The following is a 17,018-nucleotide window of genomic DNA, read 5'->3' as shown; positions in this document are numbered from 1 at the left end:
GTTTGTTTATATATATATATATATCCTACACACCAATTCATCCTTGGCTCTGTCCACCTCTGCACTTCTCTGTATGGAGCTGTGAAACTTGTTGTGGCTGATCAGCTGCTGCTCGATGGCTGCAGAGTCGTCTCCCCAGGGTGAGGTTTCTATGAGACGCTGGAACACAAAGATATCACCACCATGTAATAACCACATAACAACACCTTCTCACACACAACATTAACACATCTCAACCAACGCTCAGAGGCCAGACATATTGAAAACACACAACAGCAACCAAGCTGTCCATGAAAAAACCCAGTTTTGACCCCATGTTTATTTGTAACATAAGCATTTCGTTGCACTGCAATAACACCTGCTAAACTATGTAGTGACCAATAAACGTTGATTAGATTTGACTATTGTGAAGACAATGCTGCATATTGCCACACGGTGGTGATAGAGAAACACGAGGTATGACTGAATGGTTACCCCTGTAAGGCTGTAATACACACAGAAAAACAGCCAAGGAAGAACAGTATGTCAGGACTTCAGATCAAACTCCATGTCTGCTGGTGAAGACCACAATAACATAGTCTCACTTTCACCTCGGTTTGTGGGGAGTGTGGTTGCATGCAAGTGTGGGCGTGTGAGAATGTTTTTGTCCTTCTGTGTCTCTGGTCTCCACCCCTCCTAATTGAGATTTATGTCTGACAGTGGCAGATGGACTCTAAAGCATTCTTTACAACTTTAAAAAACTCAAATTACTGCATATGCAAATAAGAAGAATGCTTTCAACTTGGCACGACAATTGACATGCATTTCTAAAAGGTTACCTCTAACATGACATTTGGATATTTTCTGTTAATACATAAGTGGCAAAGCTGCAGTTGTAACCGATGTGAAATGGCTCAATGGCGCAATGGGTAACGACGCTTTGAGGGTGGCTGTTGTTGATGTGTGCAGAGGGTCCCTGGTTCGAGCCCAGGTAGGGGCGAGGAGAGGGACGGAAGCTATACTGTTGCATTGATGCTGTTGACCCAGATCACTGGTTGCTGTGGAAAAGGAGGAGGTCAAAAGGGGGGTGAGTGTAACTGATGTGAAATGGCTAGCTAGTTAGCAGTGGTGCGCACTAATAGCGTTTCAATTGGTGAAGTCACTCACTCTGAGACCTTGAAGTAGTTGTTCCCCTTGCAGAGGTGCGATGGGTAACGATGCTTCATGGGTGTCAGTTGTGGTTCAAGCCCAAGTAGGGGCAAGGAGAGGGACGGAAGCTATACTGTTACAGTCATTATAACCTTCCCCACCAGCTGCTCTAACCTCTCTGTTCATTCTCCAGAGGTTTGCAGGAGCTGGCATAGGAAGGTGTGCAATAGTTCAGCAGGCAGGGATGACGTACGTCACCGGCGGTTGTGATAACAGTCTTAGTGGGAATTGTCAGAGAAGGGCTATGGTTATTTTATTTACTGCGTGCATTAGTGCGCATGCGTGCATTTTTGTGCGAGTGCGGTGTGGGATTTCCTGTGTATTCAGATCTAGATTAGAATGTCAGTGTGTTATCTACACTGGCCTCTCCTACACACCCCAGTCCTTCAGGATCAAAACTTTATGTGTGGGAGGGAGAAATTCCTAAAAGCGTCAAAGGGTCAAGTGTCTCACAATGATGACCTAAATATTCTAAATATCACTGGGAATGTTTTGCAAGAAGTTGTCAGCACCCCTTTTGACTCACAACTACATGCAGTTATCATGATATATTTTGAAGATGTACAGGTGGCAGCAATAATATTATGCAATCCCATAGCATATGCCTTCCTACACAGCATTACACATCTATCCTGTATCTCTGGGTAGGGTGTGGTTTTCTGTACCTTCTGCTGTCCAATCCAGGCAATGGCCTCGTTGAAGCTCCTCCCAGCTTCCTCCCATGCACCACTCCCCCTGCTCCCCCGGCTCCGCCTCTGCATGGTCCCGTATACGGCCATGTGGACTCCCTTTAACTGGTCCCTAAACAGATCAATACTATGGAGGCAGGGGGAGAGAGACAGAGACAGAGAGTTAAACAACGCCTATACATGACCCTAACAGTTTGGGAAAGTGAAGGCAGTAAGGGATTTCTAAGATATTAACACAGAACTGGGCCCGTATCCACAAAGATTCTCAAAGTAGGAGTGCTGATAATGATGAGTGCGAAAGTTAGACGCACAAATATTATACCCCACTAAATCTCCCCTGTTATTGTAATGGTGAGAGGTTAGCATGCCTTGGGGGTATGATATTTGTGCGTCTGTAACTTTGTCATTATTCACGATTCATTCAGGATTATCCCTAACAATGGTAGCATTCACATTAATGTAGAAGTGTTTACAAATATATACTATTCTTATTTACAATAAAAGTGACTCCAAAATGCACAATACATTATTTACTATGAATTTCTATTGGGCACAAAATTATCTGAAACACAAGCAAAACAAATAGCAAATGAATCCAAATAATTTGTGGTCACAAGCTTGATGTAGTCATTGTGTGCTATGAATATGGGACCAAATACTTCACTTTTTACTACCTCTTTAGAACATAAGTGAATTTGTCCCAAAACTTTTGGTCCCCTAAAATGCAGGGGGACTATGTACAAAAAGTGGTGTAATTTCTAAATGGTTCACCCAATATTGATGAACATACCCTAAAATTAAAGCTGAGATTCTGCACTTTAAACTCATAGTTGTATCATTCCAAAAGAGCTGGTGTTTTATTGGAAGGACAACAACATTGACCAAAACATTGGTAACAGTCCCAATACTTTTGGAGCTCACTGTATTGATAAGAGCTAGTCATCCATTTGGAGATTGTAAATATAAATGCCTATTTTTTTTTTATCTATTTCATCTTATGATCTCTGGAGACAAATGTGAAATCAGTCATAAGACTGCAAACTGAAAAGCATATCAACATAACAAGTATGTATACCCCTTTCCCACAGTATGACATGCTGTGCTGTTAAGCAGAATTTAAATTGTATGGCCTTAACTTTATTTAGGGTTAGTTCCCTTCAGTTAGTTCCCTTCAGTCACTACATTCTGTATCATTCCATTAGTCCACATTGTTTGATTTAGCCTACCTTTAGTTGTTTCCTCTGTAAACACTGTTGTGAAAATGTTTGGTATCAATATGGAACGCAGGCAAAACGTGGCAGTTTAAACCTGGAGCCTGGAGCATGGTTCACAATGAGTGAGCCTTTGTCATCACAGTTCCATGATCAGTGATTAAGGGAGATGTATATTACTATTGTTCAAACTTTGTAGACTTTTCTCCCCTTCCAAAATTAATGAATTGAACAACTGAATGTGGCAACTTTCAGGATGAATCAAACCTCTGCATTTTTGATTCACCAATATATCTTGTGCGTAAAGGCTCTCCAAACCTGTTTTTGTTTAAGAAGTAGGTAAATTCATTAACACTTTCCTAACCCTTAATCATTTATAAGATCAGTGTATTTTTAAATCTACTAAACAGAGACGAATATGCATATTTTGATGGCTTTTTTCATTGATCCCTAATACTCAGAACCCATTCTCTTCATATATTCTAGTGAGCCTTGTTACAGGCTTTGGCATTCCCATTTATAGTTTGAGGTTGGACATTAGCATGTGGGGCACACGATTGGTGTCACCTCGTTAGTCAGTATATGTTACACCTGTGCCGGTTTGTCATCTCGTTAGTGGGTAGGTGTTTCACCTGTGCTGGCCCAGGTGATATTACAGTGGCTGGCCCAATACTCCAGTTGTCTTGAGTTGGAGCTCCGTATTTGATTTCTAGAAGGACAATCCTTTATCTAATTTTCCCTGTTTTTGTTTTGCTCCACTCTTTGGTTCGCTTCCTGTCTAACTTTGATGTGAGTTTTAATCTAGTTTGCCTGTTCTTGGGCAAATTTTGTGGGCGTTCATGGTGGGTGTCTTTTGGGCCCCAGTTGTTGTTGCTGGTCAACTTTCAGTGGACACCCCCATGAGTGTCTTTCAGAACCCCTGCTAAAACCCCACCTAGTTCCTTCCCCCTTCTGTTTGAGCAACATTATTTGGGGTGGGGAACATCTGTCGGGAATTCAAATGAAAAAAGGTACTGTATTGAAAGGGATTGCTTTAGATAAATGTACTAAAAACCCTATTTCTGTTGGCCAATAAGTGGGAGGTTCTTTGGCGGTTGAATTACAGTGTGTGCATTCAGTGTGCATAAGGGAGCCACTCCCAAAGAGCTCGTTGCACACCTAGATAAAGTAAGTCTAAATACCAAATACTGAGAAGTACTTGCATCAAAACATGTAAAAAATAAATTGATTTCCTAAATCGGCCACAATGAGAATGACCTGTACAAATAAAAATCTGTAGTAGTGATAATTGCTCTGTATATTTTACCTCTTAACCTTGACTCCAGCCTTTCTAGGTTTCAAACAAGAATATGGTTTTGAGGTTTGGTACCATGAGACTACTGACCTTCGGAACACGTTGTCGTTGGATTGTCCCATGTGGCTCAGGTCCCGAGCACACGCATTCAGCTGCTCTATGGTCTCTTTGGCCATGGCCATGAAGCGTTCTGCCTCGGCTGTGGCACGCCCAGAGTCGCCGCCCTGTAGGATCAACAGGGAAATGTCAGGAACATTATGGATTTGTACATTACGTTCAGTCTAGCTTTGACTTGGTGTTCTAGGTTTCTCAAATGAGAATACGGTAGACTATGTTCAGTCAGGTGAGTCCTTCAGTTCAAACCCAGTTAACGACAGGACCATAATGTATAAATCTCCTTTCTGTCCAGACAGCTTCTATTACTTCTATCAGATTGTAGTAGTGTACTATAATATAAGTAGTGTACTATAAGTAGTGTACTATAATGTGACAGGTCATGGCCAAATTAGCACTTTCCCTGGGTGTGTGATTAAAGCTAATCCCTGGGTTTGCTGCAGACTGTGTACCAGACAAAAGCTGACACGGCCTTCTTTCATACCATTCATAATCAAAAACACTTTTATTCCAAGCAGATTGAATCCAAAACTCGCACTCATGCTCACACACACGCGTTGAGTCAGCCATTCCTGCATGAACATGTCAAACATAACAGGGACAGATGAGACATATAATCTCACTGGTTATGACTTAAACAAAGACATGATTCTGATAAAACCTGGATTGACAGACAAATATCTAAAGCTGTTTTAAGCTCATTTGAGAACATAAAGGGAAAGGGTGGAGTCGCATCTGACAGAGCATATTTCACATGCCAGGTGTGAGGATTCATCGTGTGTGAGTGTCTACCAAAGATAATAATGACCTGTTATGGATCATCTCACAATAGACCTGACTTTTAAGAAACCTCATGTTCCTACTACTTGTACTTAGACAACAAATCCACTAAAGCAAGTCAAGGGTGATTGGCTGTAGGATTAGTACAGTACTATCTCAGCTTTCATACCTCACAGTCAGGTACGGTACATATCTTAGTCAGACTGTCTGATTACATGTACTTGTTGTCAGACTAACTGTTTTTAGACTAAAACAGGACCAAAGCAGGCATCTCAAAGCAGACAGGACATGAAGTGACTCACAGAATAGAACACTTATTCTATGTCTCTATGGTAGGTAGTGACTTACAGCCTGTAGGCAGTGTTCTGCCTTCCTCAGGTACTCCTGACATTGGCCCTGTAGGATGTAGGCCTTCTGTTGGAGGGCACTGGCGGTGGATTGGCTGTAGGAGACATGGAAGACATCGTTATCATCATCAGCCTACTATAAACATCACTATAGCACATTGTAATCATCATCCTCATCACCGTCAACAACCCTATAAAAAACTGGCCCTTCTTCTGACCTCAATGTGACTTCCTCGTTAAATAAATGTTTAACATTGATCAATGATTTACATCAATGATCCCAGTGGTTTCCTGTTATGAATTGTGGTCTTATTGCAGCAACTAGCAAGTATTTAGTTTTCTAAGGATGCTTCCGATGTGCCTTAATTGAATAGACTATGTGCAGGGATGGGCAAAGGGGAAACATGAATCAAGAGTGACATGCTTTTCCTGGGAACTGGTTTTCAAGAGTAGTGACATGCTTTTCCTGTGAAGTGGTTTTCAAGAGTAGTGACATGCTTTTCCTGTGAAGTGGTTTTCAAGAGTAGTGACATGCTTTTCCTGGGAAGTGGTTTTCAAGAGTAGTGACATGCTTTTCCTGTGAAGTGGTTTTCAAGAGTAGTGACATGCTGTTCCTGTGAAGTGGTTTTCAAGAGTAGTGACATGCTGTTCCTTTGCCAGTAGTGACATGCTTTTCCTTAGCCTACAAACACAACAACACAGAGTGGCAGAGAGACTAAAAACTTCACATATAAAGAGAATGCAACTGCTAAAGAGCGACTGAAACTTCACGTGGTTTTACATGCTCCCAGAGGATCTGTTGGTCTTTGTAGTCATATGAAGTCTTTCTACAGCTATTCATACTGTAATCATCAACTATGACCTCTATACTAGTATAGACTCTATAGAATGTTTTAGATTCCTACATAGGTCTCAGGAATGGAGTAAAAGTGTGTTAGAGCTGGTGTCTAAACAACGCCTCACAGTTTCCATGCGAGTTATAATTCAAGTTTAAGTCTCCCAGCAGCTTGTCCACAGAGCCACAAAGACAGATGGTGTCAGTTCTATGTTTACTACATACATAAACTAACGTCGGTGGGCGTGGCATAGCGTTTGGCCAGAGCAAGGCGTTTAGGTAGCCAGGCAACAGTCAGTAGTGATCTCTCTAGTGAAAATATTCCCATGAAAACAACTCCACATATCTATTTGGATGCATGCAAATAAGTTGTCAGTGCTCATAATATGCATGTCTGACATGTTAACTAATGTAGGCTCCAATAAAACGTTTTATTTGCATTTAGTGTCATGGTTTTAGCAGTCAGGCAGTCTGCTTTGTCCTTCAAAACAAACACCTCAACGCAGGGTAATAAATTATGAAATGGGACTGCACACAGAACAAAATGACTGTGTGTATTACTGGGCTTTGTGGTAATACAAATATTCCTCCCAGTGAATAGACAGACAACTGCATTGTAGATAACAATATACAAACTCTATCCCTCATCATAGACAGTGGATGCTTCCACAGGAAAAACCATTTGGATTGTAATAATGCCCCTGGCAGACAACTGCATACATTTCCCTCAAGAATTCCATTATCTTGATATCAAGTTATTAATGAACTAGAAGGAAATAAAAAATGTGTTTGATGATTTCAATTGGAGATAGAAACACTTTGGACAATGCATTTTATCTCTGCAGGAATTTAGCTTACTAAAAGAGGTATTCGGTCAAGTGAGAGCAACAGTTGTGTAATACAGCACAATGAATGGCCTTTAGAATAAATAAAAACCGTCATACCCCTGTACTCCTCCACCACCTCCCATTGAAGTCTTTGAGTAGCTGTAGGTATTGTATCCTGCGCCGTCCATGTACTCCTGTCCGTATCCATTACCACCGTGCACTTCACTCCGGTCATAGTGTTGAGTTCCCCCACTCAGGTCGGGCCTAGAACCGGATTTGCGGTTTCTCTGGGACGTGTGTAGACTCATCTTTGGATGCAAAAAGTTATGAAACTCTGGTGGAAGAAAAACAATTATGGGACGAAGACTTAAAAATCCTGGCTACAGCGCGGTAGCTTTGAGCGGAGATGCTGCGAACGAAGCGGTTGGTGGTGACGCTTTAATTCTCTCCCCTCGCACCTTTCAGCGGAGGAGCGCAGACTGGATCTATAACACGGAAGAGAATCTGTTTTGTTTAAACAAGACAGACCACACCTACCATCAACGTGTTTGCCTCGCAAACGATTTTAATGTTATCCTTTTTTCTTTCCATGTTCCCACCCTCTCCTCTTTCTAGACTATGGAAGAATGTGTGTGCGTGCGTGCTCTGTGAGAGGATACGCCATTATTGTGTTTCTAGTGACCAGCCTAATTATTATTATCTCAGTGTCTCAGTGTGTCACTCAAGTTTAAGAAGTCTCGACACTGAAATGTTTACTGTTCCTTTCCCCTAGATCACTATTGACTGACCGAATGCAGCAAGAGTCTGAACAGCAAAGGCCCCCTGGATAAGCTAATAAACATCTTAAAAAAGTGCTGTATGTTGCACACAATTGTGACAGTTCATATCTTATGAGATATTCATCACAGCATTAATTACAATAGCATTTATTACAGCATTCATTGCAAAAAAAAATGTAATACTTTTCACCTCAACCATTTTTACACATCCAAGACAGTGGATGCGGTCCACAGGAAAAACCATTTGGATTGCATAATGCCACTGGCAGAGACAACCTGCCGGTGAAGTATACTGGTGTCAATCAGCACCAGGGCCGGCTCTAGCCTTTTGTGGGCCCTAAACGTCAGCTTATGAAGTTTATGCCTGGAGCCGGCCCTGCTCAGCACATTGTATAAAGAGTTATTATAATAATTTCCATCTTATCATCTTACAGTAGTCTTTAAAGATAATATTAAGATAATATGAACACATTCAGTCTTCAGCACTAAGCTATTCTAAAAGATTTACAGTAATGTGTCTTGCTCTCAAATGTTTCCAGCTCGGAAGATAATGTTGCAGTAATGCATTGTTTAGCATAAGGTATAACCTATATTGCACTCTGTACAGACTGAACAGCCTTGGGCATCGGAAGGTTGGCGTTAAGATCAGAATTAATAGTGAATTGGCCACTCTGGGTGAAAATCCAGCACTTGAAGAAATGTATAATATAAACTCAGCAAAAAAAGAAACGTCCTCTGACTGTCAACTGCATTTATTTTCAGAAAACTTAACATGTGTAAATATATGTATGAACATAACAATATTCAACAACTGAGACTTAAACTGAACAAATTTCACAGACATGTGGCTAACAGAAATGGAATAATGTGTCCCTGAACAAACAGTCAGTATCTGGTGTGGCCACCAGCTGCATTAAGTACTGCAGTGCATCTCCTCCTCATGGACTGCACCAGATTTTCCAGTTCTTGCTGTGAGATGTTACCCCACTCTTCCACAAAGGCACCTGCAAGTTCCCTAACATTTCTGAGGGAATGGCCTTAGCCCTCACCCTCCGATCCAACAGGTCCCAGACATGCTCAATGGGATTGAGATACGGGCTCTTCGCTGACCATGGCAGAACACTGACATTCCTGTCTTGCAGGAAATCATGCACAGAACGAGCAGTATGGCTGGTGGCATTGTCATGCTGGAGGGTCATGTCAGGATGAGCCTGCAGGAAGGGTACCACATGAGGGAGGAGGATGTCTTCCCTGTAACGCACAGTGTTGAGATTGCCTGCAATGACAACAAGCTCAGTCCGATGATGCTGTGACACACTGCCCCAGACCATGACAGACCCTCCACCTCCAAATCGATCCCGTTCCAGAGTACAGGCCTCGGTGTAACTCTCATTCCTTCGACAATAAACGCGAATCCGACCATCACCCCTGGCGCAACAAAACCGCGACTCGTCAGTGAAGAACCCTGCACCTTTTGCCAGTCCTGTCTGGTCCAGCGACGGTGGGTTTCTGCCCATAGGCAACGTTGTTGCCGGTGATGTCTGGTGAGGACCTGTCTTACAACAGGCCTACAAGCCCTCAGTCCAGCCTCTCTCAGCCTATTGCGAAGAGTCTGAGCACTGATGGAGGGATTGTGCGTTCCTGGTGTAACTCGGGCACTTGTTGTTGCCATCCTGTACCTGTCCCGCAGGTGTGATGTTCGGATGTACTGATCCTGTGCAGGTGTTGGTACACGTGGTCTGCCACTGTGAGGACAATCAGCTGTCCGTCCTGTCTCCCTGTAGCGCTGTCTTAGGCATCTCACAGTACGGACATGGCAATTTATTGCCCTGGCCACATCTACAGTCCTCATGCCTCCTTGCAGCATGCGTAAGGTGTAACAGATGTGAAATGGCTAGACAGTTAGCGGGGGTGCGCGCTAATAGCGTTTCAATTGGTGACGTCACTTGCTCTGAGACCTTGAAGTATGGGTTCCCCTTGCTCTGTAAGGGCCTTGGCTTTTGTGGAGTGATGGGTAACAATGCTTTGAGGGTGACTGTTGATGTGTGCAGAGGGTCCCTGGTTCGAGCCCGGGCATGGGCAAGGGGACGGACCAAAGTTATACTGTTACAAAGACACGTTCACGCAGATGAGCAGGGACCCTGGGCATCTTTCTTTTGGTGTTTTTCAGAGTCAGTAGAAAGGCCTCTTTTAGTGTCTTAAGTTTTCATAACTGTGACCTTAATTGCCTACCATCTGTAAGCTGTTAGTGTCTTAACGACCGTTCCACAGGTGCATGTTTATTAATTGTTTATGGTTCATTGAACAAGCATGGGAAACGGTGTTTAAACCCTTTACAATGTGAATCTGTGAAGTTATTTGGATTTTTACGAGTTATCTTTGAACAACAGGGTTCTGAAGAAGGGACTTTTCTTTTTTTGCTGAGTTTATATGTATAATTATTTAACTACAGGTACCATAACTGTGAGCAAAAATACATGTAAATAGCAGTAGAAGTATTGTTGTCCGTTAGCTTACTCCAGTCAGGGTAGGGATGGTAGGATAAGGGGAAAAACTCTAAAGAAAATAACAAATAAATAAGGGGGATTCGATTTTATGTTTGTACTTGGCCTATATACTGTATTAACCAGAACAACTCTACCCCTACGATTTCAGCAGGCTCTGAGGAATCTCACAGCTCTTTCTGTGTGTGTGTGCGTGCGTGTGTGCGTAAGTACGTGCTTTCTTGAGAGTGTGTGTTCATGATGATTGACTGTCAAGGGACAGTGTTTGTGTGTGTGTGTGTGTGAGAGTCTGTGTGTGTTTATGATGATTGACTGTCAGGGTACAGTGTGAGTGTGTGTGTGTGTGTGTGTGTGTGTGTGTGTGTGTGTGTGTGTGTGTGTGTGTGTGTGTGTGGTGTGTGTGTGTTTGTATGATGATTGACTGTCAGGGTACAGTGTGTGTGTGTGTGTGCGCGTGTGCGTGAGTTCATGTGTGTGTGTGTGTGTGTGTCAGGGTACAGTGGGTGATTGTGTGCGCATGATTGATTTATTGAAAGACTGTGTATTTTCTGTTAGCTCAAACATGTAAGTGCAGAATGTTGCTCCTTGGTGTGTGAGCTAGGCCTATTGCTCCAAGCCAGAGACCAGGGTTAGTACACCTAAGTTTGATGTCATGGAAATGCAGCGTGACAAACCTACAAACAACCCCTTCTCTATCAACCCCATTCCTCCCTTCCATCCCCCAACATGTTCAGACTTTTAATAGCAACAGTATGGGTGGATTGATTCATGAATGTAATAAACTCGGAGTTGGAGTTTTTCTCAGATAGAAGACCAACGTAGTCCCACCCTTATAATCACTAGGCTATATGCCTGTTGGCGCATTTCAGTTTTCTGAAACACGTCCCTGCCTGTGTGTGCACACAGATGAACACACACACACACACATTCTGCCAAACCAACATTCCACGGCTGGTCTTCATTCTACCACGATAGAAAACAAGCAAACAGATCAGTGTGTGTTGGAATATATTGGAACACATCAGTGTTCTTGTCTTTATTTTTTTTTATTTTTTTTATTTCACCTTTATTTAACCAGGTAGGCTAGTTGAGAACAAGTTCTCATTTACAACTGGGACCTGGCCAAGATAAAGCATAGCAGTGTGAACAGACAACACAGAGTTACACATGGAGTAAACAATTAACAAGTCAATAACACAGTAGAAAAAAAGAGAGTCTATATACATTGTGTGCAAAAGGCAGGAGGAGGTAGGCGAATAATTACAATTTTGCAGATTAACACTGGAGTGATAAATGATCAGATGGCCATGTACAGGTAGAGATATTGGTGTGCAAAAGAGCAGAAAAGTAAATAAATAAAAACAGTATGGGGATGAGGTAGGTAAAATTGGGTGGGCTATTTACCGATAGACTATGTACAGCTGCAGCTAATAGAAATACAGTCTTCCATGGGCTTAAATGTTTCTTTGACACTTTTATGATGATGCATAGCAGACATGTACATGCGTGGCTCAGGTAGGTTATATAGTATGTACATTTTACAAGGTCTAAAGTGCATTTCTATACAGTAAACACAGACGTCTGGCCCAGTTGTATATGGAGACGTCTTTACGAGAATGGATGTAAGAATCAGAGAGACAGGACAGGAAGAATCACCATCAGCATCCCAATTGAATGACAAGGTGTGTGTGTGTGTGTGTGTGTGTGTGTGTAATTGTAGTGTGTGTATACTTGGGCTGAGTCAGGTGTGGCATTGGATAGGCTCTCAGTTCACACATCACATCACACTTCACTCATCTCCAGATGTCAGACAGGATGAGACATGAGGGCTTGTAATGGGCATCTAATAAGTCTCCTTGTGTATGTGTGTTGACCAGAAAAACTGTGTGATGAGCATTTTTATAGTGACACTCTTTGATTTAAATCTCTTGAAGTTGTTCCCATGGTAGTGTGATAAAACCGGTCATTCATCACACTTCCAACAGGCCACGCCTTAGGGGTTACGCCCTAGTCTCACAATAGAGGGGCAACCACCAACACGTACACCTGTCCCATCGTGCCTCATCAGGTGAGCTGAGATGAGTGAGCCCTGGGAGGCTCTGTTGAAGCACAGACACACCTAAAACTCCACCAAAACCCACGAAAACCAACCCCTATCACACCACACCCAGCCTTGGTATCGAGTACAGAGTTCCTGCCAATTCCCACTCTCTCTCTGTCCGACATCTCTACATTACTTTCACTGTCTCTCTCTCTCTCTCTACCTGTCCTAACTCTCTCTCTCTACCTGTCCTAACTTTCTCTCACTGTACCTGTCCTAACGCTCTCTCTCTACCTGTCCTAACTCTCTCTCTACCTGTCCTAACTCTCTCTCTACCTGTCCTAACTCTCTCTCTGTACCTGTCCTAACTCTCTCTCTCTACCTGTCCTAACTCTCTCTCTGTACCTGTCCTAACTCTCTCTCTCTCTACCTGTCCTAACTCTCTCTCTCTACCTGTCCTAACTCTCTCTCTCTACCTGTCCTAACTCTCTCTCTCTGTACCTGTCCTAACTCTCTCTCTCTACCTGTCCTAACTCTCTCTCTCTCTACCTGTCCTAACTCTCTCTCTCTACCTGTCCTAACTCTCTCTCTGTACCTGTCCTAACTCTCTCTCTCTACCTGTCTTTCCTCCAACCCCCTATCACACTCTCCCTCTCTTTCTGCCCCTCTCTGTGCTGACTCTGGGAGGCATGTTCAGACACTGTCTTCTGAAGAAAACTGAGTAGAAACCCCTTCATGACGTTTGCCACTTTGACTCTCCCCAACCCCTGTTATTGAACTGTCAACAAACTGTCACAACTCTACAAATGACCTGTCACCTTACATTTTTGCTTATCAATCATTGCCTGTGTTTGGACAGGTACAGTTGAAGTCGGAAGTTTATATACACTGAGGTTGGAGTCATTAAAACTATTTTTTTCAACCACTCCACAAATTTCTTGTTAACAAACTATAGTTTTGAAAAGTCGGTTAGGATATTTACTTTGTGCATGACACAAGTAATTTTTCCAACAATTGTTTACAGACAGATTATTTCACTTATCATTCACTGTATCACAATTCCAGTGGGTCAGAAGATGACATACACTAAGTTGACTGTGCCTTTAATTAAACAGCTTGGAAAATTCCAGAAAATTATGTCATGGCTTTAGAAGCTTCTGATAGGCTAATTTACATTATTTGAGTCACTTGGAGGTGTACCTGTGGATGTATTTCAAGGCCTACCTTCAAACTCAGTGCCTCTTTTCTTGACATCATGGGAAAATCAAAAGAAATCAGCCAAGACCTCAAAATACAAATTGTAGACCTCCACAAGTCTGGTTCATCCTTGGGAACAATTTCCAAATGCCTGAAGGTACCACGTTCATCTGTACAAACAGTAGTACGCAAGTATAAACACCAGGGGACCAGCCATCATACCGCTCAGGAAGGAGACGCGTTCTGTCTCCTGGAAATGAACATACTTTGGTGCGAAAAGTGCAAATCAATCCCAGAACAACAGCAAAGGACCTTGTGAAGATGCTGGAGGAAACTGGTACAAAAGTATCTATATCCACAGTAAAACGAGTCCTATATCGACATAACCTGAAAGGCCGCTCAGCAAGGAAGAAGCCACGGCTCCAAAACCGCCATAAAAAAATCATACTACGGTTTGCAACTGTACATGGGGACAAAGATCGTACTTTTTGGAGAAATGTCCTCTGGTCTGATGAAACAAAAATAGAACTGTTTGACCATAATGATGACCATCATTATGTTTGGAGGAAAAAAGGGGAGGCTTGCAAGCCAAAGAACACCATCCCAACCGTGAAGCACGGGGGTGGCAGCATCATGTTGTGGGATGCTTTGCTGCAGGAGGGACTGGTGCACTTCACAAAGGAAGTGAGGAAGGAACATTATGTGGATATATTGAAGCAACATCTCAAGACATCAGGAAGTTAAAGCTTGGTCGAAAAATGGGTCTTCCAAATGGACAATGCATACCCCAAGCATACTTCCAAAGTTGTGGCAAATTGGCTTAAGGACAACAAAGTCGAGGTATTGGAGTGGCCATCACAAAGCCCTGACCTCAATCCTATAGAAAATATGTGGGCAGAACTGAAAAAGCGTGTGTGAGAAAGGAGGCCAACAAACCTGACTCAGTTACACCAGCTCTGTCAGGAGGAATGGGCCAAAATTCACCCAACTTATTGTGGGAAGCTTGTGGAAGGCTACCTGAAATGTTTGACCCAATTTAAAGGCAATGCTACCAAATACGAATTGAGTGTATGTAAACTTCTGACCCGCTGGGAATGTGATGAAAGAAATAAAAGCTGAAATAAATAATTCTCTCTACTATTATTCTGACATTTCACATTCTTAAAATAAAGTGGTGATTCTAACTGACCCAAGACAGCAAATTTTTACTAGGATTAAATGTCAGCAATTGTGAAAAACTGAGTTTAAATGTATTTGGCTAAGGTGTATGTAAACTTCTGACTTCAACAGTAGGTGGAGGTAGGTGTGAGTAGGTGGGTTTGTATGTACACAGGAAGTGTTGCACTGCCTGAAAAAGACATAACAGGAGTGTCAATAATTATAAGGAAAGTGGGTAATGAGTGGTGTGTCAGTCTGTCTGATAGAATGGTATTCAGGCTTCAAGGCTCTTGCAGGAAATCAGTAACATGCCAACATAGAGCGTGGTCTCACTCTTATGTATTTGAACCGGGTCACAGCTTGTCCTCCTCTCACAAAGGAAAGAAAGAGAGATCTTTACACCAGAGGTGGGACCAAGTCATTGTTTTACAATTCACAAGTACGTCTTAGCACTCAAGTCCCATGTCAAGTCCCAAGTCAAGACAGGCAAGTCCGAGTCAAGTCTCAAGTCCTAAACTTTGAGTTTCGAGTGCAAACCAGTCATAATGTACTCTTCACCAAATGTAATACCATTTCATATTTTTAACAAGAGTAGTAGATAGTATATTACATTTATGCAAATCATGAATGCTTTTAAAAATATGTATATATTTATTACTTTCCAAATAAATGTTTTATTTCCATAGAAATACATGGGTAGCCATGAGAAAGAGCCCCCCCCCCCCCCCCCCCCCCCCCCCAGTGATATCGAGGATCGCTATGGCCACAATCGAGCAATGTAGGCTTGTACAGTCGTGGCAAAAAGTTTTGCGAATGAAACAAATATTAATTTCCACAAAGTTTGCTGCTTCAGTGTCTTTAGATATTTTTGTCAGATGTTACTATGGAATACTGAAGTATAATTACAAGCATTTCATAAGTGTCCAAGGCTTTTATTGACAATTACATGAAGTTGATGCAAAGAGTCAATATTTGCAGTGTTGACCCTTCTTTTCAAGACCTCTGCAATCCGCCCTAGCATGCTGTCAATTAACTTCTGGGCTTCATCCTGACTGATGGCAGCCATTTTTGCATAATCAATGCTTGGAGTTTGTCAGAATTTGTGGGGTTTTGTTTGTCCATCCGCCTCTTGAGGATTGACCACAAGTTTTCAATGGGATTAAGGTCTGGGGGGTTTCCTGGCCATGGACCCAAAATATCAATGTTTTGATCCCCGAGCCACTTAGTTATCACTTTTGCCTTATGGCAAGGTGCTCCATCATGCTGGAAAAGGCATTATTCGTTACCAAACTGTTCCTGGATGGTTGGGAGAAGTTGTTCTCGGAGGATGTGTTGGTACCATTCTTTATTCATGGCTGTGTTTTTGGGAAAAATTGTGAGTGAGCCCACTCCCTTGGCTGAGAAGCAACCCCACACATGAATGGTCTCAGGATGCTTTACTGTTGGCATGACACAGGACTGATGGTAGCGCTCACCTTGTCTTCTCCAAACAAGCTTTTTTCCGGATGCCCCAAACAATCAGAAAGGGGATTCATCAGAGAAAATGACTTTACCCCAGTCCTCAGCAGTCCAATCCCTGTACCTTTTGCAGAATATCCATCTGTCCCTGATGTTTGTCCTGGAGAGAAGTGGCTTCGTTGCTGCCCTTCTTGACACCAGGCAATCCTTCAAAAGTCTTCGCCTCACTGTGCGTGCAGATGCACTCACACCTGCCTGTTGCCATTCCTGAGCAAGCTCTGTACTGGTTTTGCCCCAATCCCGCAGCTGAATCAACTTTAGGAGATGGTCCTGATGCTTGCTGGACTTTCTTGGGCGCCCTGAAGCCTTCTTCACAACAATTGAACCGCTCTCCTTGAAGTTTTTGATGATTTGATAAATGGATTATTTAGGTGCAGTCTTACTGGCAGCAATATCCTTGCCTGTGAAGCCCTTTTGTGCAAAGCAATGATGACGGCACATGTTTCCTTGCAGGTAACTATGGTTGACAGAGGAAGAACAATGATTCCGAGCACCACCCTCCTTTGAGGCTTCCAGTCTGTTTTCGAACTCAATCA

The 17,018-nt window shown here is 42.7% G+C and overlaps 1 protein-coding gene across 3 annotated transcripts in view; it reads right to left on the bottom strand.

Moving 5' to 3' along the window:
- Positions 1-7,960, bottom strand: part of LOC110524668 (desmoplakin-B) — a 39,666-nt gene extending 31,706 nt beyond the window's left edge. For all 3 annotated transcript variants that reach the window (XM_021604515.3, XM_021604516.3, XM_021604517.3), the window contains exons 1-5: positions 7,403-7,960; positions 5,625-5,718; positions 4,473-4,606; positions 1,854-2,004; positions 34-159 (exon numbers count right to left, since the gene is read on the bottom strand). In XM_021604515.3, coding sequence (XP_021460190.3) covers positions 34-159; positions 1,854-2,004; positions 4,473-4,606; positions 5,625-5,718; positions 7,403-7,593 — 696 coding nt within the window. In that variant the 5' untranslated portion in view covers positions 7,594-7,960. The remainder of the gene's footprint in view (positions 1-33; positions 160-1,853; positions 2,005-4,472; positions 4,607-5,624; positions 5,719-7,402) is intronic.
- Between the last annotated feature and the right edge of the window lie 9,058 nt (positions 7,961-17,018).

The sequence above is a fragment of the Oncorhynchus mykiss genome, chromosome 5 (genome assembly GCF_057628025.1).
Source record: "Oncorhynchus mykiss isolate SJ-2025 chromosome 5, ASM5762802v1, whole genome shotgun sequence".
NCBI classification, from domain to species: domain Eukaryota; kingdom Metazoa; phylum Chordata; class Actinopteri; order Salmoniformes; family Salmonidae; genus Oncorhynchus; species Oncorhynchus mykiss.
This window is presented reverse-complemented; position numbering and strand designations above follow the sequence as displayed.